Source organism: Aulonocara stuartgranti (genome assembly GCF_965226115.1).
Source record: "Aulonocara stuartgranti genome assembly, chromosome: 15".
Lineage (NCBI taxonomy): Eukaryota > Metazoa > Chordata > Actinopteri > Cichliformes > Cichlidae > Aulonocara > Aulonocara stuartgranti.
In genome coordinates, this window is record NC_138951.1 from 15,240,254 (window position 1) to 15,267,975 (window position 27,722).

Sequence of the window (27,722 nt, forward strand, 5' to 3'; positions counted from 1 at the left end):
TGCATAGAAACATCGGCGGCATGCGACGATAAGAGCAGAACCATCTGTCTCTCTATTACACATAGAGTGAATGTGCGAAAGACGCTGTGTGGTTAATGGGCTCGTACAATGTGCTATTGTCTTCCAAAATGACACAACAAAATCTGCTGAGGTGTGCGACAGACCATCCATCTGTCTGTCACAGGCAGCATCTGCAACACCCGTGATGAGCTTTGAAACTGAACACTGATCAGCTGATAAAACCCAACTCAAGCATTTTAACTTTAAGCCAGACGCAAGATGCCGATTTAGACAGATGCTGCTTAAAGTTCCATAAATCGTTAAGAAACAATCATTTCATTGCCACATTCATTCATTTGGAAAACTACTGATTGGGCCACCAGGAATCTAGACTGTGTGCTCATTGCTGGACAGGAGGAAGGAAGCATTGCACAACAGAACTTTTATCAACTCAAAAGTTTACGTAAGAGGCAAAGCAAGAGATGCAATACATCTGATCTCTAGATTTAGTAGTAACAAAACTCTGGGAATAGATCCATATTAATAAAAACTTTAAAAAAAACCTACAAATACAGATCAAAATGACAAACTCTACCCTAGCTTTGCTTTGATACTACAGAACATCTTCAGAAAAGGAAAAAGAAGACGGTGGATAATAATTCAATCAAGAAAGACACAACCAGTACTCATGTGCAAGTAAAGGGACTTAAACTGAAAAGAAATATTAACGGTTAATTGTAGCATGCGAGTAAGTAAACATGCAGTTTACCTGAGCGATTCGGCCATGCGCCGCAGGTCCTCGTTCTGCTGCTTGAGTCGCTCCAACTTGGCCAAGATCTTGGAGAGCTCCCGGCTGGACCGCTCCGGATGCTCGCTGTCCCTCACCAAGTGACCACCAATGTAGAAGAGGAGTGTTCCCCAGGCCAAAAGCACCAGGGTAATCCAACGCCATGAACCCGCCCAGGGCCGCATGTTTCAGCAACGCGACCCAAAAATGCCTCTAGGTGTGCCTGTACACCCACCGACCCGCCGGCCTCCCAGCCGGATGCGCACACGCACTTTGTGCTCTGTCACCACAAATGCCACAGTGGCATTGACATCTCGGCAGGTATGGGAAATGACAGATGGGAAATGTGTCTGTTTATGACCAAGGAGTGTTTGGTAAAAATACAGTGGGTGCTTCTCCGCCAATAAACCAGCCTCTCCTCTGTGCTAAAGCATGATTGGCTAATATGCTCAAAAGTCTGAGTTTTCACAGCCTGATTGGTATCTTCTCTCCTCCACCCAGATCCCTGTTGACAAGGTCGTCCAACACCACCTTTCTGTGTCCTTCCACTCCCACAGGATATGTTTTATTCAAGTTGCATCCTGTAGAATAAAAGAAAGACACTGGACTTAGTTAAACTTGTTGCACAAAGTTTTGATTTGCAAATACATTCTGTGCTTAATAGGGAAACAGAAGCAAATTACAGCCACTGAATAGTTTGCCAAGTAGGTCAACTTGGCAGAAGTATTCCTGAAGAGGAGAAGCGGAGAGCAAAGCATCCAACAGAAGAGTGCAATACAGAAACAGTGTGGAACAGGTCAGACAAACAGACTGGCAGACAGACAGCCAAGATGCTGCTGACTAGTCCTGACATAACCCTGTCTCAGCAGCCTACAGGATTGATCAGTGTGACACTGCAATTTGCATATACGTAGCGATGTGCAATCCCTGAGCTATGCTGCACTGCTGTCGAGGCAGGACAGGGACGCACACATATTCCAGTCTGTCAACAGTCACTTCCTCAACATGCACGAAGTCGACACACAGAAGCCTCTATGCGAAGACATTTTTATTTCACGAACCGGACACAACCACTAATTCACCTACAACCGCCCTTCAAACACGCTCTTCCTCGATCTTAGTTAAAGCACAACTAAATCCGACATTTAACTATTTATTTTTGTGTGGAAGACTATTATTTTTTATTTTTTTGCGGAAGACTGACCATTCTTCTTCCCAAGTGTCCCCCTGCCATCCTGGTAGCCTTGGTGACAGAATACAACACTGCCAAGGTGATACAGTGAGTTAATAGGGCAGAGAAAAAAAAAATAAAAAAATCCCTGGATCATCACTTCCCTTCATTCTCAAAGCAGCGGGGGAGATTTTGATGGACGCGCGCCGGGTTTATGAAGCAACCTTCGCTGTCAACTCCTCAACAAAGCCCTGCCACGCAACAGAGACTAGTCCTGTGATGGGATGAAGACTGGCAGATACACGTGCGTGTACAGTTCATCCAAGTGAATGTGTGTGTACGCTAACATCTCTGACTGTACTGAGTGTGCTGGAGTAATGCCAAGCATCTTAGTCTTTATGTGAGCGGAGCTGGTGGGATGGGGTTGATTGACAACGTCACGATGTCTCTGGCGTTTCTTGTTCTGAGCTTTTCAAGATAGAAGAAAACGTTCCTGCTGGAGTTCGCCTGGCAGCATGGAAGTAGGTTAAGAGTAACTAACCATGTATGCCATAGCAGCATAGCTGATATGTAGGCCACTAATGGTGCCATGTTGCAGTGCTATAGAAGCTGTTCATGCTTCAGTGGCGCAAACTGCCCAGAATGCAACAGCTGAGATCTCTGAAACAACGAGCTGCAAACAATTCATCTTCATTCCTCACCAAATGATGTGGGATTATTAAAATCTGAGCAGACATTCCTTCTTTGCCGGTGCTCCTTTTGTGACTAACCTGGGCTGACACAAGGGTGGCTCTCCTTTATGCATGCGGCACACAGATTTGCGGAGCTGTGTTTTATTATGGAAAATAAGAGGTGCGAGAGGATAGCACTCCACCAGCTAATGCACGACTGGGACTTTACTAAAAGCCAGGCTGCATAAACCCTTGTCACTGTGTTTGAGGGAATATAATGAGGTTCGTGTGCAGCAGACTAAAACTGATAAATGCGAAACTGCCGGATGAGACAGGCAACTGCTGCCAAATCGGATATGAGAAAATTCTGAGATAAAATTTCTAGCTATTGGTTCTACTTATACAAAAAAAAAAAAAAAAAAAAAAAAAAAGAGTTAAGCTGAGCTAGTAATATTTTAACCGGTATAATAAGAGAACTTTGGGGAAATTAACATAAGGAAATGGGCTTACTGGGACACCAACTAGTGAACTGGTATCAGTCAAGATAATGAAACGCTAAAAAAGGACAAAATACACATATACACACACAATAAATTTAAAAAAAATGATTAAATTCATCTTCATGACAATCACTAACAGCACTTCAAAAAACAGCTGTATAAGCTATTCTGTGGCTCTGGATGAAGCCCTCTGAAGTCTGAGAGGTCACCAGTACTGGCTTGAGCCAGGCATCAAAAATATTTGACAGAGAAAGTGTGATATAAAGTGGAGACTTCACAGAAAAGGTTATTCATCAGCAGGGACTGGCAAATGAAGAGAATACCGCGTTGAATTATGGGGAACAGACCTATCCCTAAATCGTCACTCGTACTAGACAAACTAAGTCTGAAAACGTTATGCTGTGCAAGTCCTCTTTATCACTTTAAGCTACTTTCGGCTGCCCCCTTATTCAGAAGGGGGTTGTCACATGATTTGGTGGATTTCCACACTGGATGCCTTTCTTGATGCAGCTCCAAAAGGGATTTCTGTCTCCTCTTGGGATCAAATAGGGAATCTTGTCCTTGTTCTCTCATAGGATGACAGACAAGGAGCACCTTTGATGGGTCACCAGTCTACTGCACGGCCGTGTAGTGTACACGGTATATCATATATGAAAACCAAGCACAATAATCTTCTGCACTAATGACTAAAGTTAGTAATGGAAAGCCACAAAGTCAAGCTCAGCCACTTTACTGGCAGATCAGCCCATGGCTCATTTATTCTTCTTGGCAATCTCAGATATGCTGCATGATTTAACAGCTTGTCTCTCACTCCATATCTGCAAGCTGCTTTGCAACCCACCTCAGTGTGAGCTCCACTTTTTCGTGAGCTAATATCCATTCACTTATGGGCTAGATCTCAGTATGTCAATGAGGTTATTAAGCTCTCTAAATGCTGAAAGTGAGAAAAATCAGCCATGTCACTGAGTACACAAGGTGTCTAGATGTTAAATAACACAACCTTGGATCAACCACTTGCAGTTAAACCAAAAAAAACAAAACAAACAACATAAAATAGAAATACTCATTAAGAGGTTGAAAACCTAAAGGATTATTGGTTAATTCTATCTCCTTATATTAAATCCATCTTTACTAACTGCACATTATGACAATTATCAAATCCTGTCAATGTCTCCATAAAATGAATGAGGAAGGTTTAACAAATCCTTTTCATTGTGCCTTACAGCTTAGCCTTGGCTGTGATGAAATGTCAAAGGAAAAGAGAATCACATACAATGACTCTTCTAATTAAATGAATGAGGAGACATCTATTCAATATGCAGAATGTGGCCTGATTAAAGAGAAAATGTTTTCTACTATGATACTTTTGATATAATTTATTCCACTGATGAAGATCTGTCAGTGAAATATGTTACTAGAAATATAGCTGATTCGAGCCAAGCACTGAAGATTTTTGCATTTTTGCAAACCTCTCACATCTGCCCTTGAGTCAAATGGGGGGTACATAAATAATGGAAATTATAATAGTCAGTTAAATAAATGAAAGTTCCCCACTGTGGCACAATCATTTTTAAGCTGGACTGGTTGACAGACATGCTGACAATGAGATTTTAGAGAAGTTGGCCATTTCGTGCCTCTTCTTTGTTCTGCTTCCTTCCCCCAAACCCCTCCTCCTTATCCCACCAAGTACAGTAGAACCCCCCCGAGTTGTCAGGTTTTAGCAACTACAGACAAAATGAAATACGTGACTGCTTCGGCCTGAATGTGAAGTCCTACAATTTTATGAGTGGAAGGAATAAGTGCTGCTCATAAACAGAACCTTGGTCTGCGCCACCTACACGCTCCAAATCTTCCTTGTGACCTTGGGTTTCAAACTTCATCATTCTCTCACTATGCCCTTCACGGTCAAGGCTGGTGTGGTACATGTGGCACTGCAGGGTGGACTGTCAGACCTGTCACAAAATGTCACTGTGCTGTGGCAACATAAAGAAGCCCGAGGGGTCAGCAGAGTTGACCCGTTTTCACTCCTGCTGGTGATTCTTCCGAGTGACTAAGGCTGCAGCAGAGGTTATCTCTTATCAACGGCCTCCGGTCTCCAGACAATAAGCGCCGGGATGAGGTCCACTACTGAATTATGCATGCGGCTCTGCTAAGGACGGCTTCTATTACGCCAACACAACCACTCTACTTTGAGGACAACTCTAAGAGAGTCACCTATACGGCTATAGATAGTAACTTATCGTTTTGTTGGCGGAGGAGATGCATTGGTGTGTGTTGCTAGGGCAACCCTGAGGAGGACATATAGCAGATTGTGTTTGTGCCATGGTTTATAGCGCGGTGGCAGGGAGATATGATGCATGTGTCTAGAAAACAGACAGGTAGAAGAGGATAAGGAACAAATGCAGAGCAGCAGTGAAAGAATGCCGATGGGGGGAAAAAAATGAAAGTGGAAAAGCCATTTACACATTCATAGCTCTGATGCAGAAATATCTCTTTGACAGATGAATCTAAATGTGACCTATGATTGAAAAGAAGATGTATTTTCTGCTGATACTGTCAACGTATTCAACAGAACTGTGAATTTTCCATCCCAGCATATCGCCGGTTGGAGACACGCGATTCTCCATATCAGCTTACGAGCACAAAGCAGGGGGCATTCTTGCTGGTGTTTGGACGGCACAGATGTAGCAGCACTGGCGTCAATTTTTAACCATTATTTATCCTCCAGCAAGTGAACAAGCTGTTGTTGGAGAAGCAGCCTTTTAAAAAATAAATAAATAAAAGCACAAAGCTGCACTGGTTTCTTATGGTTTCCTTCCAAACGCTGTAGAGCAGCCTTTCTGATTATTTTGTCAGCTGGTGTTGAGGTGTAGTCCAGCGACCTTTGATTCCTTAGGCTTCCTGTTTACATGGGAAGGACGATATATGTAGTGGAGTCGTAGGGTTGACACATTTTAAGTATTGTATAAATACATCAAATGTAAAATGAGTAAAAGAATCAGGGAATGGTATTTATCAGACTACCATTAATGTCTGCTAATATCACAGTGCCAAACAATGACATTTATCTTTGGCTGGTGCTTATCCAGGAATTATTCAGTGTGCTCACAACCCTGCTCTGTCATTAGAACAGACTGTGTCCCTTGTTCTTCATTCTCAAAGTGGGAGATAAAACCCTTGGTGTCTCAATGTCAGACTTGAGAGAGTAACAAGAGCTTCACCCACCATTCCATTCAACATGCAAACTTATTTAAAAGGAACTCTAACTACCAGCCAAACTGTTATTTAAAAAACATTATCGGGCCAGAATTTTAAAAACTGGTGCCTTCCTACTTAAAAAAGGATCCAAAATGAAACAGCAACAGTTGAAATAGCAGGGTTCAGGATTATGAATAACATACAATCCAGTCGTTAAGTCTGACGTCACTAGCCGCGTCTGGGCCTAAACTCCGCTGCAGGTCCATATATCAAACGATCACTATGGCATTACTGAGAGTTGAAAAACTGTCTAAAGTCTTTCATCTTTAATAAAATGATCAGCGTTCTGCTCTACCAGGTGTAACAATTGAGTTTAACATCCAGGCATCCATGAAAACGGAATTTATGACATTTAACGGAGTTAGAAGTTAGCAGGAAGTTAGCTCGCTAGCTTCTATCTAAATACAATATAGCGTGTCCTGACTGCGGGGTTTTGGAAACAAATTAAAAGGTACAGCTCTGTTATCTCTTCCAGCATAAATGAAGACAGAAAACTAAACAGCAGTGATGTTTGTAGGGTTACTGAAGTTTGGCTAGCTGGTATATAATGATGTGCTACGTGACCGCTAGCGACACAGCTATGTTAGCATAATATAAACAAGCTAACATTTTTTCCACTCGATAAAAGTTAACGTGAGTGTTCTTGGTGGTCAGGAACAAATGTAATCGCATGGCAGGATGCTGTAAAAGGACCAAACTTCAGCCAGGAGAACAACTGAGATAATCCATCCACAATACGAGGTTAGTCATTCATATACTGCTGCATGGGCTGGGCTGTAGTTACATCCTAAGGTTTTAAAAACTGAGCTTAAATAAATGATTAGCGGTAATAAAAGCCGAGGGAGGTCAACAGTGATCACTGACTGTTTTAGGAGCTTTTTGAGATTAAATAGAAGAAAAACATTAAACATGTTAACAACACAAAAGCCATATTAAACGCAGACTACTTTAGGCCCAGAAGTAGGATTCGTCACGTGATCACTTAACGACTGGATAGAGTATCCTAACCTGAAATGTTTGTCCTCCTGTTTTCAGCCATTTGCAACTAAATATTGAGATTGAATTTTGAGTGTGACTTTTTTTCCCCCCGCCAGTATGAATATCAGCAAATGTATGAGTCATTCAACGCCATAGTGCTCCCACTCGTTTCTCTGCTGGCTCAGAGCCAGGATACGGAGACACCCTTAGCTTTTTGGGGTGCCCCTTGTGTTTCATATGCATGCGTGTGACTCTGAGTGGGTGTGTGAGAGTCGCACGGCTTAGTACAGCCGACTGCACACGCAGACACACACCTCCACACAGAGGAGAGCGGTGAATATTTCATGAGCTGCTGTTTACTTTACAACATTTCTAAGCAGAATGTGCAGGAGTCCATTAACTTAAGCTAAAAGGCAGGGTGAAAGCTTGGCGTGGGGAAAGAGGAGAATAACGGCTAGATGGTGAACTGGCAAGATGAAAGGGCATGATGTGCAAATGAATGTAATGCATTTTATATACATGAAAAGCCCATAGCTAATGCATTATACACTGAGATCATTTCAACACAGAGTTTAATTTCTGCAGTTGCATGCAGGAAACACGGTAGCTTTAAAAAAGAAAAAGAAAAAAAAAAAGGGGGGGGGGGGGGGGGGTGCTGGCAGCAAACCAATGCATTTATGCACGTAGATCTGGTCAAGAAAACCTGCTTAAGTTCAAACAAAGTATTGGAATGGGAAGAAAGGTGATTTATATGATTTTCAGCGTGGCAGACAGGTGGTCTGAGTATTTCAAACCATTTTTTTGCTCTATAGAAATAGAAAATGGTTAGAAAACGACATGATATCCAATGAGCGGCAGTTCTCTGGATGATGTCAGTAGTCAGGAAATGGCCACGATTTTTCTAATTGATAGGAAGGTGACAGTAACTCATACAGCCACTTATTACAACAAAAAGCTAAAAGCACAACGACAAAATAAAGTCTTCGCAGGAATAATCTATGGTGGACCTGAAGTCATAAAACATTGCGCAAGTAAAGCCGTAATGGATGAGATATACAAGTGCGGCTCTTGCTGCACCACTTATTACAACAATGGTGTGGAGAAGATCATTTCTGAATTTGAACCCCGAAACAGATGGGCAAGACGGCACACCATGTCACAAAGCTCGGATCATCTAAAAGTGGTTTCCTGAACATGACAGTGTGTTCCCTGTACTCAAATGGCATCCACAGTCACCAGATCTCCGTGCAAACGTGCACTTTAGGTATGTGGTGGGACAGATGATTTGTATCATGGATATGAAGCCAACAAATCTAAGGCAACTATGTGATGCTATCACGGGAATATGTATCAAAATCTCTGAGGAATGTTTCCAACAGCTTGTTGAATCTGTGCCATGAAGAATTAATGCAGTTCTGAAGGCAAATAGGGGGATCCAACCCAGTATCACCAAGGTGGACTGAATAAAGCAGCTGGTAAGTGTGCTTGGGAGATTATCAAGATATACTGAAATATCTGAACAAGAAGTATTTCATATAATTTAATATTTTAGTTTTATAAAATTTTATAATACAATATAACATCTACTATCCAGCCACCTATCATATGACAGGTTTGATTTATGATCTCTGATGTCTTAGAGATAACAGTACAGTAACATCATAGAACCAAGGGTCACCAAATACAATGACTCCATACAAAATCTGGGTGAAAAAAAGAAAATAAAAAATTGTCTTCTGCCATTTACCACTCTCCAGTTTGTTATTTTGCTGGCCAAGATGCTGATTATCAAGGCTTAAATTCAAACTGGGCATAGCAAGCAAATGCGCTACAGGGTGGATATTATTTACTTTATTGTTGCCAAGTATTTTTGCTGGAACATATGTTAATGTCTAGTTTGAGGAGCTTTATACTTTTAGTTTATAGTGACGCATAGTGTATCATCTTCTTAAACAGGTCTCACGGGAGCAAAGATTCGGTCTAAACTTTGTGAACACAAAGCAAATAACAAGCATTACTAAAACCAGACCAACTTAATTTGTTTAATCAAAAAGGCTGAAAGCACAAAGACGAAATAATAAAGTCTTCACAGGAATAATGTATGGTGGACCTGAAGCCATAAAACATTGCCTAAGTGGCTGAGATATATAAGTACAGCTCTTGCTACACCTGTTGGTGATTATAGTTCCCCACTGCCAGCATCCAAAAAACACCACCTCACCGTTAAACTCATTCATTACAGTTACAGCATGCTAATAGCATAGAATGGAAACCCTAATGGTTGATGCGTATGCGTAAAAACATTCTAGTTTTTTTACATTTCCAGGTTACTGGAAAGAGCCCAATTCTTGAGAGTGTTGTAAATGTGACTGCATACATTCACACTTGAGCCACATTGACAGTAATTTGCAAATTTGTATGGGATATTAGGTCCAGGGTGCTTATTCAGGCAGTTGACTCCAAGTCTAAACTACTAAGTCCACGGGTTTAAAACAGGTTTTTACAAACCAAACCAAACCAAACCATATATCCTTTAGATATAAACACTATATGACACAAAACCAACATGGAACACAGCATATGTCTGAAAGGGGCTTTGATGATAACTTGGAGGCAGCAAGACCACTTCTGGCAGCCCACTTCATTGCAAGTTTGGGATTAAATCTCAGAGAAGTGGCTAAATGTCTCAGAGAAGTTCTAGCCACACAACCACTGAGCCCACTGCAGCTTGGCATTCAGTATCAGAGCTCAGCACACAGCCTCTCCTTCAAGGTTATCTCTATGGAGAATTCGCTGACAGCAGGATACACGAGCACACGCATTCACACATGCACAGGTGCTCACATAGTGACAAAAGATAGGTACCCACAAACATGACTTCTCAAACACCCACACCCCATGCCCTCATGGGGTGTGGGTGGGCTAAGGCTTGTTTATGCCAGAGGTTTATACAAACAGGCTTTTAATTGGGACACAGGGACATATGATTAGCCGTAAAAATCCACCAATCAGTCCTGTGTTTTATGACGTTTTATGCCCAAATGAAACTGGGCGGGTGCTCTGCCTGCCAACCCAATCTGTCTCCTGACGACTGAAGGTGGATCTCGGGGTCCAGACGTGGTCAAGGACATGATTGTAAATTCAACATTTCAGTGAGGGTGATGAACTGGCTTTGCAGCATTGCATTTGTGAATATGTCTGAGAGAAGGCGGGGATAGAGCAAGTATCAATGCCACTCATGCAGCTATATACATCATGGTTGGTGCATAAAGGGCATCAAGTTTCAGTGTGTGTGTTTATTAGGGGAAACTACAAATGGATTGTTTACTTTATGAATACCACAATTAAGTGGTTTGCATAATGACCATCATTATTTATGAGCAGCAAAAAAAGCACAAGCTCAAGGTCTGTGCTTTACCTCCACCATGATCTATACTGCTGCCGGTACCCACACACACAGCTACTGTCCGTTTCTGTTACTCATAATGAGTCCCAATGACGGCTGACCTTTCACAGCCTGGGGTGCCGGGGACGAGCTAAAGTGATGGGGGCAGTGAGGGAGGGTGGCTGAGCCTGCAGTGACCCCATATAGAGGGTGCCAACCTTCATTCGGTCACTTCAAAGTGGTCTAATGAGTGGCAGAATACACAGGAGAAAGGCGAGTGGAGGGGGGAAAAAAAAACAAAAAACTGGGGATAATAGAAGAAAATCTTTGGCCAGAGAGGAAAGGTGAGAAGGAGGAATAAAGAGGACACAGAGAGCGACAGTGAGTGCATAGCTACAGTTACACTGTCCTCAACTGCCTGATTTTTATCATCGGAATATGCAGCGATGCATAATATGATATGTCCGTATCTACCAGATATGGATTTTTTCCCAGAATACAATCATACCTTTGGAATGAGACAGGGTGGACAGGCTCGCACTCTGGGCCATTTCTTATAACTTGCCATCAAGTCACAATTAAATTGATAGTTGAAAAAAAGGTGTTTTAAAAGTGCTCTAAAAGGAGGACTTCAGTTATACACTCTTAACAGTCTTTCTGATCTGCTACCAGAAGAAAAAAAGAAAAGAAAGACAAAATCATGATGAAATGACCTTATGTGTGACCAGCCCACGTAACAAGACCTGGAAGAAAGTAAAGGGAGAAAATAAGAAATGTCACTGCAGCGAGAACAGACAGAGGAAGAAGGTGTTTGAGGTTGGAAATCAGTGGTTAAGGGACACCAGCCACAGGGGGGAGAGGGAGAGAAAAATTGTTCTGGTCTTCTATTGCAATCTTCCAATAAAAACCTAGATTGACGAGAACAGGGTCCTCGGCGGTCTCTTGTGCGATAAGTTACATTTTCAACACAATAAGCAGCGCGCCCAACCGCTGCACATTTCCTACCTCACTCATCCTCTGCAACAGAATTTACGGTCAGTGGTTAACTCCCATTATATATATGGCTCAGGGCAAATGTGGTTCCCCCTTCCACAAGCCAAAGTGCCCTTTTCTGAAGCCAAGGCTTGAATGATAAAGCAAGAAAACGAAGAGCTTTGGCTAAAAAAAATAAAAAATAAATTTAAAAAAAGACAGCGAGATCTAGGCAACAACAGATGAGGAATACTGAGAATAAAGAAGAGGGAAAGTAAACAGCACAAGAATGCCCAGACAGCAAGAACACCAAGATTTAAAGGAAAAAAAAAAAGTTGTATTGAAAGACAAAGAGGGAAAATAAAAATGAGTGTGGTACGAAAAGAGGAATCCATGGAGGTGGTAATCAGAAGAAAGATGGCGGTGGTAGACTCAAGACAGAGGGAGAGATGAAAAATGTTCCCCGAGGGGCCCGAGTCCTGACTAATACAGAGAAGAAGTTCTATAAACAGCAGTAACACATAGCTCCCACAGATTCATCGCTCTCCGCTACATTACCTCCATCCTCTCGTCTTCACCTCTTAGCTACTTTGCTCTTTGACCTTAAATCCTCTACAATGCAAAAAAGACATATCACCAGTAACATGTGACATGTTTATATAGCAAAGTTTACCTTTTAAATTCAGGCATTTAGCCTAGAAAAAAAAAAGAAGAACTTTATAGCTTATTATAGTCTCCTGTCTTCCCTTTAAAACAAAAGACTTTATTATGAAGTCTGGACTGGAATCCACTTTAAATAGTCCTGCATTAGAGATTTATGGATTTTAATAAAGGATGGGTCACGCAACTATTTCTCGTCTTAAAATATTCTTCTTTCTGTTGTTTTTACCAGTGCCTGGTGGTACAACTGCCAGAAGGTGGCAACAATGTAAATAGATGATACCAACCACTTTCAAATAAAAAAAATATATACAGACCCCCAAAAATAACGAGGTGGTTCTATAAATTGGTGTCCTGGGTGTTCTGTGTGAAGTTAGGTTAATTAGGAAATTAGGTGCTAACCACCTTGATCCAGGACACACTCTCGATTCTAAAGTTCTGTTTCTGAGTTTAAAAAAGTTCGAATTATTTCTGATACGTTGCTAAACACCATGCTATTAAAGAAGAAAAACAAAACAAAACAAAAAGCACTGAACATGAACAGGTCTCTCTGCTTGCGGGTGTGTTTGTGTGGAAGGGACAGGATTGAAACGCCCTTCCCTAAATTTATTACACCGTATCTGTCAGATATTCAAACTGAATAGTCAGGACTTCACCCTCCGTGTTCGCTTTCCGAGTTTCTCACAGCTTCGATGGTTGCCTGCTGCTCTCCAAAGACACGCATGTGAGATGAAATGAAAATTCAAATTCGCCAACAACTGCATGAATCGGCCTGTCTGGATCGGCCCTGTGATGGACTGGAAGCCAGCATGAATAAATGCTAAAGCAGACTCCAAAATTAATAATTGACAAGCTGAGATTGGGTGTTTTTGTGACTTACCCCTGCCTGACTGCTTCTTTGCAGGTGTGCTACTGTCCCCCTTTCAACTGCCCGCTTCACTCCCTTTTGCTTTATTCTGTTCGCTGGTTTCCTTTTAACTCCATTTCCTCTTCCTCATCTTTACAGATTTTTGTTAGAGCTTGACATTTAAACCCAAACCAAGCGGGACCTGCCTGGAGCAGACTTGGGTAAGCTTACACTGAGTTTTCCCATTTAATTGCTTGGCTTTGGGTGAGGGTTGTTTGAAAATGTTAAAGTACTCTTACCCTCTTTTAATGACGAGAAAATACTTAGCAGTGTTTGGATTGAGAGGTTTTGGATATTAACGAGTTCGGCTGTTGATTAGGCAGGAATTTGTAGAATCTGTGACACGCGGAGAACAATTTTTTAAGTGAATATCTGATTTTTGCACGTTGCAGCCTATGTTTAACATCACTCTGTCCTTCTGCTTCCATGTTTTTTTTAAGCTTCTTGCCTTTTTTGTGTCCTTTCACCGCAGTGGCACGCATGTGTCACCACACAAGCCATATTGACAGAGCTCCTCGTCTCCGTCAGGTTGCGTTTTCTGCTTCGGGTCCGTACTCGTTCGTCCGCCTCACTTCTCCTCTGTCTCTTCCACTCGGGCTCTACGTCTGGCACTGTGTTTGTCTGCTTTGCCCATCAGCTTCCGCTCGGATGCTCCTTCTACTTGATGTGAGTTGTTTGTAGGTCTTTTGTACTTAAATGTATAGACTGTGTAACAGTTTCCATGTGTGGACCATAAGTGGAAGGTCTGTGCGATTTATAGGTAGCACGGCTGGCATGATTTCCTTCGCTTGGTTCGACAGGAGTTTATTCTGGTATTGTAGTAAAACAATCCTATCATCACACAGAAGTGTTTCTGCTTTAGTGGAGACACTAATCACATTCACTACATTCAGCCTTGACTTGCCTGAATTGGTTGTTAGTGTAATGAAACTGACAATTACAGGCTACAGAGCAAACATTCCCTCTGTGGTCTTTCATAACCAGAGGCCTTTTCAGTGTATTTATTCATGCTTGGCCCTAAATGGTTCAACTCTACGTTCCTCCAGAGGACAATAAAAAAAAGTTACATGAGTCCATTTGAAAAAAAAAGAAAAAAAAAAGCAGCTCTAGGGAATGCTGTTTGCTAAATACTAAAAGGAAACACTGGCATGCAGTCTACCTTGACCCCTATTAACAAGTCCTGAGAAAACAGTCACTACTTTTCTCCTCTCTACTAAGCAGAACCTGTTGCTCAGATTACATTAACAGCAGGTGAAAACAACTCGACGTGCCAAGCAGTGCTAACGCTGCACTGTTCAACTCAACTCTTACTACCGTCTCTTCCACAGGAAAATAAAGAAATTAATGAATGCGTTCCTGCAAAAACCGAAGTATGCGTTTTCTATCCAGGGAAGGCACCACTGAGACCTTATTAGTACTCCGTAAAGCCAGAGCAGGAGTTTACACAACGTGACTTTGTAAAATCTGGAAGTGAAGGGAGAGACTAAACAGTTCTTCCACTGCTGGCGGAACACTGTGATCCAACTGGGAGCAGCTGCATCCCTTGTTTCAATAACACGGCAACAACATACCGCACCCTTTACAGTTGCGAGGATCAGTCGGGGAGAACCCGCAGGGAAAATGTCACGTTCTCCTTGGTGACGTTCTGGGATTCTACAAGACGGCCATGTTGCACATCAGACATGATGGCAACATTACACAGAATATGTAATCTTTCCTGCGCATCGAGTCAGCTGTCTTAAACATCAATGCTGAATCGAGTCTAGACAACAGGAAAGTCCATCAATCGTCCTCTGGGGAGGATAATATTTTGTTGCTTATTTAGTTCCCTTGGGGAATGATTGAGCTTTTACCCCACTACTTGCTTGCAGCGCCTATTTCCTGAGTGTGTAACAAGCTACTGTGCACAGCTGTCATGTGTCTAGGCAAAGCAGTGTGACTGACAGTCATTGTTCAAGACTGAATATGCATTTCTCCCTCCAGGACTGACGCATGCCAAATGAAGGACATTCCCCTGATTGATGACATCTATTTACGGTATAACAGAGCTCTCCTGTTTTGCTCTTGTACAGGCTTTCTCTACATTTCTCCCCGTCTGCCATGCTGACCTCTGACAGGCCCAGAGCTAGATTCCACCAGTGGGTAAACAGAAGGAGATGCACTTAAATGCCAAATCAAGAGTTATTGGAAATCTCTTATAGTTCACCCAAGTTTTCATTAGAGTGGGGGGGAGGGAAAAAATTCTGTTTTGCTGCAGAAATTATGCATAGGTAGGGAGGAGTAGGAGGGAAAGGGGGAGGTGGGGGTACTCCCAAGCACCGAGGTTAGATCACAAACACAATCAATAATGCACTGCCTATTGTGTTTCAGCACTGCAGTCAGCTCAGCTCAGTTCCATTCAAGTGAATCCACGGTGCAGGACTGGCCGAGCCCGTGCTAAGTCAACAGTTCACATGAAAGATGGGTCTTCCCGAAGGCACTGACAGAAAACAGCAAGGAAGGGAGAGAAAGGGATGATGGCCTGAGCAGATGAGAGGGAACAAAGGCGGTCTTGGCAGGAAAACGAGGCACTGAGGGAGTGCACGGTTGCCACTGCTGCAGATGTTGTTTGTGAGTCTTTACACAATGTTGCATTCGATCTGCAGTTCACATAAAGAGATGGAGACGAAGCTGAGGCACATACTGGTGAAATGCCATCTTCTGTGGTAAAACGCATCTTGCTGGTGTACGTCTTTAAGATCTCCTGCCCCGGCTTTTCACTACTTCCCCGCCGCAAACTATCGACGCCGAGCATCAAAATCCTTCCTAAACAGCTAATCCACCCCTCAGGCAGCATCAGCGGTTTCATCTTCAGCTCTGCGAACCAAAATACTGGTAATCTGAAGACCAACACAGAGAGACTGAGGAGGAGCTTCTTCCCGCAGGCGATACGGTCTCTCAATCACACCACCACACAGTACTGACCCACACATATGGTTCTTACACACACACTGGACTTTCTGGACTTTGGTTTTGCACAACACTGGTCACTATATTCTTCATTTCCGGTTAATACTTGTACAGCTGCTGTTATTGTGTATATATTTATTTATATTTAGATTTCTTCATACATTCTTATATAGTTCTATATTGTGTATTGTGTATTTTGTTGTACAGTTATTTTATTTTCAACTTTAATTTATATATTTATCTTTATCTTATTCTTCCCAGTTAAATTTACCCTTCATTCTAATTTGTGTTGTACAGTTATTTCATTTTTAACCTTAATTTATATTTTATTCCTTCCTAGTTAAATTTACCCTTTTTAATTTTTCATATTTATTTCCTATCTTATTCATAGCCTTTTCCTTTTTTGTTCTCTTTAGGTCACGAGCAGTTGTCCAAGCATTTCACTACATATCGTACTGTGTATGACTGTGTACGTGACAAATAAAATTTGAATTTGATTTGATTTGAATTGAATTTAAATCCTTCAGCTTCTGTCCCTCATTGTTAATAGGTCCTTGGAGTGCATTAAAATATATATTGTCTCCACATATTTATTGCTACATGACATACATGTGGATTATTCACATTGATTTTCCGGGTAACCTTCAGCGGCCATGGTGACAAACAGTCTTTTCCGTGTTACTGCCACTATATTGCCTTGTAATCCAGATGACTCGCCCTCTGGATTATTGATCCGGTCTTACGTGATATCCATCTTCGACGGCACGCTGCGATGCGACTGCGTATAGATCATTTATAAATAAAAATGTGGAAACTGCTACATGTAAGATCACAGAAATAACTCAACTGTGAAATGTATTTTCAAATTGCTTTCATGTGCTAAAACACCACAGGCACACTTTGTTTTTATTGTATTTTGTATCTGAGATAAAAGCAAATCTTATTTGATTGTGCTGGAAAACCCTGAGCAAAGATGTTGCCTATTACAAAGTTCTCCAATTCAAACAACCACACGGCTTAGAAATTCTAATCATATCTCTGTGAATACACGATCCTGGAGAATCACATAAACCTACGAGGCACATTCTGTACAAAGTGCACATTGATCTTGCACAGCTAGCACAGATATAATCCCAGGTCTATGAACTGGCAGTGTGATAGTTAGATCCCGCGTACTTGTGTGTGTGTCGGTAATGGTCTAGTTTGGTCTCGGTCTGTCCGGAGGTAGAACTCTCCTCCCCTCTACACTCCTCCTTTCCTCCTCAGTCTGTCGGATCTGATCCTCCCAGTGTGTCCTCTGTGGTGTCTGCTTCTGTTCCCCTTCCTGTCGGTGAGCTGAGGGCCAGCAGAGGGGAACGGGCTGCCAGCGTCTTGGCCTGGTTGCCTGGCTCCCCACAGCCTAGTCATTACTGCTGGCTAACAAGCAGAGAGCGGGGGACGTCTGCGGCTGCTCTTTCCCTTAACTAACAAAGAAAAAGACCTCATGGGTAACTGTGGTAGTAGCAGCGGCACAGAGGCACGGGCTCCTGCTGGACCCATAATGGTGCCTTCTCATTATAGGCTGTCTCCTGGGGGAGAAAGAAAAAAGTTGTACACGCTGGGTTACAGGTCCTTTCAACTAGGCACTGTGGGACTACCGGGGGAGTGAGGAAGGAACATTATGTACACAACCTGTGACATGCCATTGCTTTGAATTATCTTTATGTAGCGATGCTTGCGTTCGAGTCTGTGCATGTGCTCTGCGTAACTCTCACGTGCGCTCAGCTGGATGTTTACACACTTTCATATTTACGCTGGTGCCAGAGACATGGGGAGTTCCTCAAAAGGGGTGGGGGCGTTTGAAATGCGTTTGACTTCATTTGATTTGATTCCAGCGACTCTTTTAGAGACAGAGGTGTGTGTCATTGGGAAAAGCAGGACTTTGAGAGAAATTATACCAACCATGCACACAAGCAAATTAGGCTTCATTAAATGCAAAAAAACTTGTGGTATAAGCAGCATTTTCTAATAGTTGGCAGTCAGTTTTAGTAATGGGCGATGGAGGCGTGGAATATGCTTATTAATGGCTTGTAAAATACATCTAAATCCGCAGCCCACTGCTTGTTTGACACCTGTTTTTATTAATTTTCAGCTTTGTGTCCAAACTGATGTAGGCTGTACTTTGGCTGCATTTCTGTTGACATTTCATCGACTCAGCTCAATATCTTATTTTCACTCAGCCAAGAAAGTCCCTCGCCGTTTCAAATTAATACGACTAATGTTACCTAACTTAGTCATGCAAATTTGCCATACTAATCCTTGAAACACTGTCACTGTACTGAATATGTTCTATGTTCTTTGGAAGGTGCTTGTCTCCAAACGAGAAAAAATATATACCATGAGATCTGCAAATTCTAATGAAATCCCATGCAACAGTTCTGGAATACAAATTGGACTTTTGTGAAGCCTTTAAGGCACTTTTTGTTAACCGTGTTACAGTTTATTATTATAATTTCACAGGCTGTAATTTGTGATAGGGTTATACTGGAATATGCAGTATTGGAAGTGTTTTAATCTTTATTTAAAACAACAAGAATATACTTTTAGATTTTTTTAACTTATTTTTTGGCCAATGCAAAAGGGGCTTCACAAAATGTGCATCATATTCAAGGCTATTTTATTAAAAAGCATTACAACTTACAAGTTGATGTAATTATGTGCACCCACACCAATTTACATACAAGTACAATTCATTATGCTAACTGTAGTTCAATAATTCACATATACTTCAATCTGGCTTTGAATCTGTAGCTTTTCATTTAAAATTGCAATAGAGAGAACTGCCTGGAGTCAGAAAAGAAACAAGAATAATTAGATCCAATTTCCTCCACCTGTGATACATTGAAGTTTGGCTATGCAACATTTTAATGAAGGACTTGCTATTATATTTAAAGTTAAACTCTTGTAAAAGATACTGTTACTACATCGTAGTGAGTTCCAGCTTTACTGAGGCATAAGATCACTCAGAAAATAAATGAATGTCTTTAACACTTTTATCTTGATTAGCCATCAAGACAAAGGCAGCTGGTAAGAATGACTTTGTTTATATATCATTTTAATTACCAGGGTTGGAATCAACCTTTGAAAGTCTTGGTTTTCTATTTTTATAGATGTAGCCTTCATATCCAGCTTGATCTGGGTGGAGCCGCTAATATTCACATTCACTGTTGCTGAACGTGCTTAATGTTGTAAAACTGTCAGTAGAGCAATCATATAAAATATCCAAGATCTTACAAGCTCATGTTGTGGTTGTTGGAACCACGTAAGCTGAACTTAATTGACAAATTAGCCTATTGTTTATGAACAAAATGCAGTGTTCTGTGACAATGACACGGCATGAATTAGTTTGCGCCAGCTCTGCGTAAACGTATAGTAAACGTTGATTGGGAAAAACAGTTTGATTCTATTAAGGTTCTTGTAGAAGTTTCTAGTAATTGTCAGAACAAGGACATTTGGGGCAGTGCAGGTCATACTGACCAATCAATTGACCAGATGACCTGGACAATATAGGTCTATACTCCAAATTGTATCTCTTTTTGATTACAATGACCATCATTAATGGCAAACAGGCTTTTTATTCACATTCACCTGTTATGGCAGTGAATGTTCGGTAGATGGCATATGGTAGCCCGCTGCCATGTGAGCTATCATCTGCCATCTACTCAAGAGAAACTTTGTGGAGTGAATGAGTTTCCTAAATAAAGCCTTCTGAAATCTTTCATTTAAAAAAAAATAACACACCTAATTAGCATATATAAAGTCTAAAACGCCTTGCAGAGTTGTTAATTTCCCTAGACTTCCCAGTTTAAGTCAGTATGCACAGAAAAGCTAGTCATCCTCATTCCTTTTAGTGGCTTAACCACAGATGTTCCATATCAGCCACTAGTTACTTCCTCAAAATCCAGATGTGCCATATGCACCCAGATCACATGGGTGATCTTTGGCAGGCTGCACACTGTGGCCTGCGCAGCACAGCTGCCTGGAGACCAGAACTCTGACCCCTGGGAATGCTTCTCGGTGGGGGGTGGGGGTGGGGTGGGGACAAACCTATATTTCTGAATACAGATGTAAACTGCTGGGACCTCCACATGCTACCACCTCCCATCACCTACCCTTTCTCCTCCACAGAGATCATTACAATGTAATAATGTGACACTGTTGCCAAGGTTACGTGGAGATGGGAAGGTCTGGGGGTGGGGCAGTATGCATATGGCTACATTGGTGATATGAGACAAAACATTACGATGAGCTGTCGAATATGAACGCGGTACGTGAATGTTTACTGGAATTGTTTTTGTTAGCAGATACTGTGAAATGTAACTAGGGACTGCAGCACTCCTGCCTGGCCTCAGTCAGAAGCCCCAGCAGGAACCTGCAGCCCCCCGCCAACACCTTGCTTTCCAGCTGCCACTGTGATTTGCTCACCTCGTCTCTATTGCACGCGGAGATAAGTTGAGGTCGAGCAAAACAGAAGCAGTCGCTCAGAATGCGTTATCATTTCCCAGGTATTTGATACATGCACAACCGCAGCTATCTACTAAGATTATTGCTCAAGGGAAGGTTCAATGCTTTAATCTAATCTAATGACAAATTAAACGATTAGCGTGGGGACTGATTAACCTCTTCTGTGTTCTGTTCACCCATAGCCAAGCAAGTCTCATTTTATCTTTCCCCCGCTCAGTGGATGCGGCTCTGCAAAGGTCAGAGTTAGCTGCAAGTGTCACTGGCTTGATGTATTGCGTTGTTCTGTATGTGCAAGGGTGGCTCTGCTGCACCCATGGCTCACCAGCCATCTGCAGCCCGCTGAGGGACACATGATGATGATGGCTGAGTCACCCATTAGCCCAAATTAGAGCCATCCTTCCACCATTCAAGACACGGCCGCTGGCAATGCCACGCAGTCAAAGCCATTACAGAAAACACGCGCTAAACTGATTTCACTCTGCAAATACCATTAGCTGGTGCCCCAAGATTATAAATATCCGAACTCCCGATTTGACGAAGAAAATGAGCTTGGATGGGGAACCATGTTAAGAAAATCCTGCATCAATGTCATGGACTTCTTCACTGGTTGCCCGAGGGCAGAGAGAGACACATAATGGCTACAACAAGTCAAAGAAGATGAAAGAGCAACAACGGTGGCCAGAGTAGATGAATATGGACAGTTATGCTTGCTGCAGGAGTTTAGTGAAGTGCGTTAAAGGTTCCTGAAATAAAAATAAAAACGTTCTTTTTTTTTATTAGGAAAAAAACAAACAAAAAAACACACACACAGAAGCTTTACAATACCCCCCACCCCAAAAAAGAAAGAAAAAAATCACTGTTTAAAATTATATAGATATGAGTAAGTGCTGTCTAAAGTAGCTGCAAAAAAAAGGTGGGACATGCTGTTCAAATGGCCTTGGTTTGGTAAACAACTGTCCTACATGTGGGCCAATTTGTCAAAACAACACAGCCACTTCAAGCCTGGGGAAATTGCCATTTTGTTCATACAACCTATTTTGATCCACTCATGTTTCTGTTTTGCCACAAACGCACCCCAACCCGCCTGCCTCTTTCACCATCTCCTTTACTTGAGGATTCCTGTTGAATGCCAAAAACCGTTGCCTAGCAACTAAATATTCACCCTGCAGAAATCTGCTAGATTATTATTTCTTTCCAAGTTCCACATTTCTGAGAGGAAAGAAAAAGAGAGAGAGCGAGATATCTTTGTGATGTGAAGTTTACAAATCCCAGTTGTGCACAAGCAGTGGTACGCTCTTCAAAAGAAATGTACAACCCTCCGTCACATCTACAGAGCTAAAAACAGCTCCAGACACACTACGGGTGTTTCAGGGAAGAATTAGAAAAGTGTTAAAAAAGAAATCACTAATACCAACTTAACGTGCTCGGTGTAAACATGCCATCACTGATGATGAGTTAACCTCCATTCTAACAACCGCTTTAAAGGCTGCTCTTGGAGTCAGCTGTTTCAATTAAGATGATGAAATTGGAACTTTTCATACAAAGTCTGATTACTGATGAGATGTGTGCTCCTCCCAACAAAACACTGGTCTTGCTGAAACCAGAAAACTCTGTATTCTGCAACTGGTTGGTGAGTTGGTGGTTGCAGTCACAAGTGTGAAATTGGATGCAAAGACACTGACTTGACTACAAACATTTGCAATCTACTTCTAAATTGTGAGAAATGAAACCTAAACTATTGAACGCGAATATTCCACACTGCACGTTTCTGGTTTCCATTGAATTATTTTTCTAGTTTCAACTTTCACTTTAGCTCAGAGAGGAAATGGTAAGTGTTTGCAGACAAGTCGATATCTTCCATGCAAACCAAGGGCGGCTACAGCAATGTGCTAAAAGGTTTTCAATGCACTGGTTGAAGCTAATTTCACCTAGCGACAGCCAACAAACTCCAGCAATCAATCGTCAAATACAGGTTTTCCTTTAGCAACTGGATGTTGCCAACCAGTCTCCAGGCCTGCGTGACTGAGATCTTGCTGACTTTAACCAAAATGCTATGTTATACATCCCAGAAATATTAATGTATGGTTTTCTATAGGGAGAAATGTTTATAAGTGGGTATAAGAGAGTTTCTAAAAGTCACTATGTTGAAAGCTTTCAATTTTTCCATCTTGCATTGTCAATGAGTACTCAATATGACCAATAAAAATGTGAACAATACCACTTTGTGTTTTACTTCACTTAGTCAGATTAAGTGTATCTATAACTGTGACAATGTGTCAGGTCATACTTATGAGTAACATGTATGCACGATTTTACCAAACTGCCACACACTTCCTTCTCCTAACCTCACGAGATTTAACTTCTAGATTTTCTTTTGTTCATGCAGGCATTCCAAGAAATAGTTTGTCAAGTCTTTATTTCTATAGCGCTGATGATCTTTTCTAAATTGTTAGAATCTTTCCTAAATATAGACCATTAAAGGTAAAAAATAGCCAACAAATGAACATGTTTTTCCCCTTGAAGACTGAGCGTGTGCCTGTGGCTAACCAGCAGTGTGGGCTGCACTCTGGACTCACAGTAATATGTCTATTTATTCAAGACAACAAAGGCTCACTGTGAAAAATACCACTGGGTGGAGACTTGATGCACACAGCAAACATTGTAGTAATGTATCATTTCCAGTCCATATCTGAGTCTGATTGTAGAAGCGATGTGCCTCATGCTGTTGGCAGCAATTTAAAAAAAACCTTCCTGTGAATACATTTCACACTAATTACTAACTTAGATGTTTTACTTTTGTGAACAAGTTTTTCCCCCTTTTTTGGCAGTACTGCATCTGTTAACAGCTGGAGAGACATTATTTGCTTTAATCTTGCGCACAAAAGTAATGCGACTTCAAGTGAAGACAACATATATTATTGTAATCATAATGAACCTTTATGGATAACGCTGGGGAAAAACTATCAAACATTTTGGCAAAGCCCTCTGGGATCTGTCTGTGAAGGTTCTCAAGTCATCCAGGTCATCGTAGTTTAAGGATCTTGGAAAGAAAAGCGTCTGGACTTCTTTAAGTTGCTTGAAGACATTTTACTTCCCATAAGGCTTAAATCTGGGACTCTCCACCATTTGACCTTAGAACTGAAGAAGCTTCTCAGATGAGAGGTGCAACGTCTTCAAGCCGGACGCTTTTCTTTCCAAGCTCCTTAGACCCCTCTGGGGTCTGCAAAATTGTTGAAGTAAAAATGTACAAAAATGTACTGATGAGGGCTAAAACACATGCAACTGTCAATGTTGCACATTTGGTAAGAGAAAGTAAATCACTGACATTTTAGAAAAATCAATCTGTCTCTACTGGGATGTGCTTGAATCTGTCTTTTCACTAACATTGATTGGACGTCCTCCGTAAAAATATTTAATGAAGCACGGGAGACTTCTGAGGTTTGAAATAAATGCATTTGCACATCCACCGTCATGACTACGTACTCAAGGAAATAAGAGAATAAGTGTCGCACACAAACAACTAAAGGAAGCTGTTATTCTGACACCTAAACAAGTCTTCTTATCTGATCTAGCTTGTATGCTTTGTTGCTTGTTAAGATAATGCAGAAATATGAAAACAAAAAATGATGGCGAGAAAGCAGGTTTGAAGCCGGCAAATAGGTTAGTATTAATGCTCTGTTGATGGTCCCATCAAGAGATTCTGAACCTCGATAGAGATCCTTTTCACTCCCTAAAGTTTTAGATGTGTCAGAAGAATCGCCACCACTGAAATCACGCTTATGCAAATATTTATCTAAATTCACACTTGCCTTAATTCGACACGAGCGAGCCAATGTTGAATGGCTTTGGATGCAAAATGCTAATTACCCCTAAACGAAGCAGGAATAATGAACTCGTTAGCATGCTCAGCCTACTGGAATTCATTACACCACCCGACTCCTGATGGAGCAAAACCTGATCTGTTTTCATTCCCAACCGCTCCAAGCTATGTAGGCTGTTATGTGTCCAGCAGACACTTAAAACTACTTGTACACACAGAGCAAACCCAGAAGTATGAGTTCCGCTAATGAGAATGATTGCTCTCGTGTCTGCTTCCCACTGCCTCATGTGATTACACAGGACTTTTCACAGTAAAGCAGGATATGCACGCTCAGGTTAGAGTCATACAGCAGAACGTTTACTGTGGAAAAATGTGAGCAAATCAAAGTTAAACCAAGTTATATAACACATAGCATTAGTTAACGAACCGAGATTAATGAAGGATACTAACAACGTAACAATTAGACTGATTTAAAAAACGCATCGTTTCTGGGACACAAGCTACTTGATAAGTTAAATAATTGTGAAACAGACAAGTGCTCTCTGGAGAGTGTAAGACTTTCCTAAAAAATGTTTCAAAAAATTCAATTTAAAACGCTTCTCCATGCGTGCATCATTACTGAGGCAGTTACACATTGGCTTTTACAAAGTTACAATTTCTGTTAAATTACAGCTGAGGAAAGCTCGAGACTTTTGATTATTACTCATTACTTTTGTCAATTTGTAATCTTCCACATATATTTCAGTGGAAATCTTCTGCTTCATATTAAATACGGTTGTTGGTAAGAATTGCAAAAACTCTATTCCACATGAGGAAGTTGTTTTCTTCCTCATATCGTTTCTATTGTTCAGAGGAAACTTGCTCTGGTTGCCTATAGATCCAATCTATTTGAGCAGACCAACAAAAAACAAGACATGCTTTCATTAATTATGGTTTAAAAAAGGTTCTTTTTCACAGCAATGGCATCACACTGATGTTTAAGCAGAATCTGACACTTTCAAATTAAACTAAAAATTGACTTATCTCTATAAAGCAACCCATTCACAAAACACCCCTAGCATACTTACTCACATACTAGCATAATTACTTTACACTCCTGTGCTTAGGTAGGTCAAGGACAGATCACAGAGAGGCAAACCCATTCAGCATTTGTCCTTTTTATCTACGGAAAATGCTTGCAGGCAATCTGGCTGTTTGTCCAGCGTTTGAGTCAATCACACCCCCAAACAGGCTTACAATCAATACACACATTGCTGATTACATTTCAGATGGGTATTTGGGAGGTAAACATTTGAATGACAGTACAAACACACGCGGTGCTGTGACAGACACTGCTCTGATCCTTGCCAAGTCTGTCACACTGCAGCAACTGTAGTTTCACGATCACATTCTGCCACAACGCAGCTATGCTAGCTATTTACGCAATATTGGCACCCTGTACCGCTGGCAATTTATGACCATAAACTAATTCCATTGTTGCCGTCCTTGTGACTCACTCTGGATACAAGCATTGGCTAAATGACTAACAGCTTTTGACTAGTATAATTCAGCACCTAGCAGTGAGGCAGCTTTATTAGAGTTGTAGGGTACCTGGTGACACCCAAAGAGCGTTTCAGGGCTAAAGCAGTTATTAGAAACAGCTGGGCAGCATATGGGTTAATGTAATGGTTTTGCATGTTGAGCAGAAGTGGCGTTAATCTCAGGCTATCAGAGAGTCATCGACAGAGCAGACCCGCCACTTCATCTCTCTCATGCTCAGTGTTCCTGGCCCTGCATCTCCTGCTCTCCTTTTTCCACTCCCCTCTAAGCACCCATCAATTGAGGCAGTGAAGCCATCAGTGCCTACGCTTACCCCGCCTGTCTCATTGCTTGGATGGTCATGTGTATGTGAGAGAGGTTTAGTCTTTGAGAGTGCTTGTGTGTGGAGACCTCTGATTGGACTCTACAGCAAAAGCTGGAACATTAATGAACACTGTCTGTCACAGCCGCAGTCCTCACCCATCACTCTGGATGGATCAGCATGGCCAGATCTAAATGGGCTCTCCTTTCCTTTTATTTTTCTCATTCCTATGACGTGCTGCGCTGGCTAGAGATCGCCAAGATCAGTGGGGGTATCAAATCCTGACACCCAGCAGCTTCTCTGCCCATCTCCCAGAAGTGTTTGTTACAGCTATCCTGGCAGCGCTTAAATCAAATCAAGAGACAGAAGTGACGTCTAATACTGCAGGAGGCTGTCAGATTTTGATAAATGAACTATATTACAGATATTGCAGTAATACTTTAAAATGGTCCACAAAATAAGTGGGCTTTACAAGATTTTTGCTTTATGCCTGCAAAGGAAAAAAAACATAAAATCAGCATTTAGTTGTACATCAATACCTTTAAATACCGAAGAATTCAAATTCTAAAATGAATAAAAACTGAAAATGCTGCATGAGAGACTGCTTCAGTTCATTGAGGTTTGTGGGCATTTGTTTATTCACAGGTTTCTTTAAGGTCCCACCACAGGTTGAGGTCTAGATTCGGACTTGGCCATTGCGACACTTCCATTGCAAGTCTTTTCTTTTTTAGCCATTCGGTTGCAGATGTGCTGCTGTGCTTGGGATCATTGTCATGTTGCATGATCTATTTTTAGCCTAGCTTTAGCTGTCAGACTGCTGGCCTTTGACAGACATTTGTATCTAGAATACTTTGGTGTACAGAGGAGTTGACGGTTGACTGTGGTGCCCAGATCCTGTGGCTACAAAAGACCAAATCATCACCCCTCCAACCACTGTGCATGACAGTTGGTAGAAAGTGTGTGTGTGTGTGTGTGTGTGTGTGTGTTGTTTTTTTTTTCTTAAGCTGTTCCTTATGGTCAAATATCTCCAAATATCTCAGATTCACCTGTCCAAAAGATACTGCTCCTAAACTTGTGGTTGGTTCAGATTTAACTTTATAAACCTAAGCTGTGTTGCCTTGTTCTGTTTAGAAGAAAAAAAAAAAACGAATTTCTCTTGGCAACCCCTCTAAACAAGTCATTCTTGTTCAGCTTCCTGAACCGTCATGAACTTTAACATGCTAACCAAAGCCTGAGATATAGCTGTTGAGGGTTTTCTTTTCTTTCTTTTTTTTAAAACTATCTGCACTGCACGGCCTGACCTTGGATTTCATTTTCTGGG

The 27,722-nt window shown here is 41.5% G+C and overlaps 1 protein-coding gene across 1 annotated transcript in view; it reads right to left on the minus strand.

Moving 5' to 3' along the window:
- fut8b (fucosyltransferase 8b (alpha (1,6) fucosyltransferase)) overlaps positions 1–27,722 on the minus strand; it is a 91,529-nt gene that overhangs the window by 42,867 nt on the left and 20,940 nt on the right. Inside the window, exon 2 of the mRNA XM_082506314.1 lies at positions 770–1,368. Within this exon, the coding sequence (XP_082362440.1) occupies positions 770–972 (203 nt within the window). The 5' untranslated portion in view covers positions 973–1,368. The remainder of the gene's footprint in view (positions 1–769; positions 1,369–27,722) is intronic.